A 4,626-nucleotide genomic window follows, 5' to 3' on the forward strand; every position below is an offset into this window, starting at 1 on the left:
CTCTGGGCCCCTATAGAGCCACACCGGGTCCCTCTGGGTCCCCATAGAGCCACACTGGGCCCCCATAGAGCCACACCGGGTCCCTCTGGGTCCCCATAGAGCCACACTGGGCCCCCATAGAGTCAGCTTAGAGAGGATGAAGGTGAGATAATGAGGGACGACTGGAGCCTCCAGCAGTGGAACCAGCTGAGGACATTAAAACAGGTTCACTGTTTCTTTACTGATGGATTTGTTCCACACTGACACCTGCTGGACATTTAAAGTCACTACAGGCAGCCTCTCCGATTGGACGACCCAGAATATGATCTAAGCCATTGTTTACTATAATTTTCATTGGAAAATATGTTATGATGATATTTTTAGATTAAATCCATAAATGTGAACATGTGAATAAGGATGTTTGTGGACTAGGATTTATTTATTAACTAGAGTAAAAGCAGCAAACTAAGAGTCAGTTTAAATTCGGATCATTTGATTGATGTAACTATTTCTGATACAATAAATGGGTTTAATGATGATTGATCAATTATTGAAATAACCCCCCAAACAGCAGGCCTAATTCAGACGTTGTTTTTTTGGCTAAATCTGGGATTTATCCCACTTTAGTCCAATATGAGACGATCTAAAAAATGACGACTTTTCCTCTTTTGTGAATATTGTCTTTTCAGCCTTTTTTTGTTCGGTGGGAATCATTTATTATTCCAGTAAGCAATTAATCGTTAACTGGAGTATATAGGAGTAAATCCTCCTATAGCTGACGGAGCGACTCAGAGCAGCAATTATATCCAGATGGTAAAAAAAAACATTTAGCATTTAAGATGAAAAATGTGTTTCATGTCGATCTGCTCTATAATCAAGAACAAAGTTTTAATTTCACCTGATTTAATTCTGAAAGATTTTCCTTCTTTTATAAAGGGGGGGGGAGTCCGTTCAGGTTAGTGATGAAGGGTTAGGGTTGAAGGTCAGGGTTAGATAAAGTTGTGCTCGTCATGGATGCGTCTCCATTAATGCATCCTGTGACCTTTGCTGCAGGTTATGAGATCCATGGAATGGAGAAGATCCCCAACAAAGGAGCCGCTCTGATCGTGTATTACCACGGAGCCATTCCCATCGACTACTACTACTTCCTGGCCAACGTCATCCTACAGAAAGGACGCACCTGCCATTCTGTAGCCGACCACTTCCTCTTCAAGATACCAGGTCCTGCAATTAGGCGTCCCGCAGCTGTGGGCGTCCCGCAGCTGTGGGCGTCCCGCAGCTGTGGGCGTCCCGCAGCTGTGGGCGTCCAGCAGCTGTGGGCGTCCCGCAGCTGTGGGCGTCCCGCAGCTGTGGGCGTCCAGCAGCTGTAGGCGTCCAGCAGCTTTAGGCGTCCCACAGCTGTGGGCATCCAGCAGCTTTAGGTGTCCCACAGCTGTGGGCGTCCAGCAGCTTTAGGCGTCCCACAGCTGTGGGCGTCCCGCAGCTGTGGGCGTCCAGCAGCTAAAGTATGAAGGACAGATAAAATACACCATAAATGATCTGATGCTCTGATCAGGATCCAGACTGGATCAGACGCTGCAGTGATGATGCTTTCCTCATAGATCAGGGCGTTCTAGATCAGATGTACATGACAGGCAGATTACTTTGGCAGACAGACTAAATCAGATGCTGGTGATGGGAGGAAGCAGCGTTCTGATAATTCCTCCTTCCTGACGGCATTTTGTTTCCATTTTGCTTTCTTCTCCCAGGTTTCAAGTTGCTTTTGGAGGTTTTCTCAGTGATCCACGGTCCTCAGGAAGAGTGCGTCCGCGCCCTGAGGAACGGCCACCTGCTGGGCATTTCTCCCGGAGGGGTGCGAGAGGCTCTGTTTAGCGACGAGACCTATCCCCTGATCTGGGGCAAACGGAACGGCTTCGCCCAGGTAGCCATCGACTCTAAAGTGGTGAGTGACGGTTACCTGAATAACTGGTCGCTATGGTGACGGAAGATGATGCAGATTATTACCTCAACAACATCGACAGTAAACATCAGAACGCTCCTATTTATAGTCCTGCTAAAATCAAAACACTGACCGACCGACACTACTGACCACCAACGCTCTGCCGACCGCCGACGCTCTGCCGACCGCCGACGCTCTGCCGACCGACCGACGCTCTGCCGACCGACCGACGCTCTGCCGACCGACCGACGCTCTGCCGACCGCCGACGCTCTGTCGACCGCCGACGCTCTGCCGACCGCCGACGCTCTGCCGACCGCCGACGCTCTGCCGACCGCCCGACGCTCTGCCGACCGACCGACGCTCTACTGACCCACCGACGCTCTACTGACCGACCGACGCTCTGCCGACCACCGACGCTGTGCTGACCGACCGACGCTCTGCTGACCCACCGACGCTCTGCTGACCAACCGACGCTATGCTGACCGACCGACGCTCTGCTGACCCACCGACGCTCTACTGACCCACCGACGCTCTGCTGACCGACCGACGCTCTACTGACTGTCCTCCAGCTCCACCCTGCTAAGAATATAAAAACCATTCTAAGCTTCTTCTCCTTCTGCATTTCTATTTTTCACATTTGTGTATAATTATTGATAAAAGTGAGACACAATCTGTTGATTCAGTAATTTTGGTCACTTTAATCGTCGATGCATGAATGAAGGGTTGATGATGATGTAACTGCTCTGGTCTTTTTCTTCCAGCCAATAATCCCAATGTTCACCCAGAATCTGCGGGAGGGCTTCAGGTCTCTGGGGACACTCAGTAAGTGAGGAAGGTTTGGTCTGAATGTTCTGTTCTATGCTAACACACCGTAGCTCTCAGGTATGACGATGATCCAGCCTTACGTTGATGAAAGGCTTCCTGTAGCTGTTGGGTTGCTGGTTTGAGCCCCAGCCTTTTCCTTTTCTTTCTGGCAAGACCAGTCATCCCAGCATCTACTGCTGGTCAGAGGGCCTGGTCTTTGCATACGGCAGCCTTGTAGCTCTGTAGCCCAGTTTAGGCAACTGGACGAGGCGTTTCTAGAGACGTTTCTCCTCTCATCCAAATGTTGGAGCTTTTCAAGCTAGCTCTGCGTCCCTCTGTCCATATGCTCCATGGCGGGTCAGCTAACCCCAGAATAGCTTTAGCCAGTAGCCTGTGTGTCCATAGCCGCTCTGCTCGGTGCGTCTGTTCCCTCCTGGTTAATAGTGGGACTCCAGCCGCTCCTGCTCTGATGTTACCTTTCTATGTCTGCATCTCTTTATCACCCTCTGCTGTTCCGTCAGGGCTGTTCCGCTGGCTGTACGAAAGGTTTCGTCTGCCTGCGGCTCCAGTTTATGGTGGATTTCCAGTGAAGTTCAGAACCTTCCTCGGTGATCCCATCCCATACGACCCAAACGTCGGTGCTGCTGAGCTAGCACAGAGAGTAAGGGCCTGCTGTTGACTTGGTTATGGATGAAGGTCATCATCATGCTCATCGTGCATTTGGCTGTGCAGGTGCAGCAGGCAGTCCAGTCTCTGATAGACGAGCACCAGCAGATCCCCGGGAGCATCTGGAGGGCCTTGATGGAGAGATTCCACACTAAACCCAAAGAGCAGCAGCATCAGGACTAAAGATGGCAGAAGCTGCTTGGAGCGTCAGAAACCAGCGGTGGCCTTACCTCAGACGTGTGAAGCACCTTGCACGCTGTCCTGTTGGGGCTCTATCGGTCATTTGTTGATTCCTTTGATTAAATCTAAAAGATGAAGTTATCAGTATAATTTAATGTGTAAATAAGTCTTTGAAATGTATTTATGAACAGTACATGCATGAGCCAGAAACATGAGGACACCTTCCTGTGGTGGAGCCATCCTCTGCTGCTCTGATCGGACTGTAGATCCACTCTGACTCTCGGTGCAGGAAAACTTTATTGCTATTTTTACTGAAGGTCTGGAGCATAAAGAAGCAAGTTTAGATGAAGGTACCATAAACTGATGTTTGTCGTGTTCCAGCTCACTGAACTAACCGTCTGTGGCGTCATTGCTGCTCCTGCAGCCATTCTTCTCATCACTGAGCGTTTATAAAAATACCGGCACAGGATCTGCTTTTCTGTTTTCCTCCTTGCTCTGATGCACAAACCTAATTTATTCCTTTAGCTGCTGTCTTATTATAAATTATATTATGTGGTTCAAAGTGCTGTCGGAAACCAAACTACACACATTCCTTTGAAAACTGCCTTTGAATATTGTAAACTGCTGTTTTCATATTCTGTTATAAACCTTTTTTTTGTTTCGTTTTTTACCCATTGGGGGTTTAAGGGAAGATTAAAAAATGTAAATGACACTTAGAAATCTTGAGACATATTTATATATTTCACAAATAAATGTAGAAATGACAAACAAACGATGCTGTCCCAGAGGTGATTGATTGGTGGAACCACCAACCTTTGAAGAACAGGCTAATCCCAGTTTAACCATTTCCACCCTGATACATGCCGTCAGCAGTGAAACGTTGGCTCATGGAGCTGTAACAGGAAAACATGCATTGTTTTAAGAAAGTCACATGACCGATAAAGGAGCTGTTTCTAACTGACTGATGCACTAAACTGGGTCCATAATTTTCTCTGGTCCCCTCCCTGATCTGACCAGTGATGACATGTTTAGCCTCATGTCATCATTCAACCGCTGG

General features: G+C 48.4%; 1 protein-coding gene across 1 annotated transcript in view; it reads left to right on the plus strand.

Annotated features, from left to right (window-relative positions):
* The window catches only part of tmem68 (transmembrane protein 68), a 7,558-nt gene extending 3,123 nt beyond the window's left edge, over positions 1 to 4,435 (plus strand). Inside the window, exons 3-7 of the mRNA XM_015402960.1 lie at positions 1,033 to 1,200; positions 1,728 to 1,921; positions 2,681 to 2,741; positions 3,245 to 3,384; positions 3,456 to 4,435. Coding sequence (XP_015258446.1) covers positions 1,033 to 1,200; positions 1,728 to 1,921; positions 2,681 to 2,741; positions 3,245 to 3,384; positions 3,456 to 3,572 — 680 coding nt within the window. The 3' untranslated portion in view covers positions 3,573 to 4,435. The remainder of the gene's footprint in view (positions 1 to 1,032; positions 1,201 to 1,727; positions 1,922 to 2,680; positions 2,742 to 3,244; positions 3,385 to 3,455) is intronic.
* The last annotated feature ends 191 nt before the right edge of the window (positions 4,436 to 4,626 follow it).

The sequence above is a fragment of the Cyprinodon variegatus genome, unplaced genomic scaffold (assembly GCF_000732505.1).
Source record: "Cyprinodon variegatus isolate N-32 unplaced genomic scaffold, C_variegatus-1.0 Scaffold1417, whole genome shotgun sequence".
In the NCBI taxonomy this organism is placed as follows: Eukaryota; Metazoa; Chordata; class Actinopteri; order Cyprinodontiformes; family Cyprinodontidae; genus Cyprinodon; species Cyprinodon variegatus.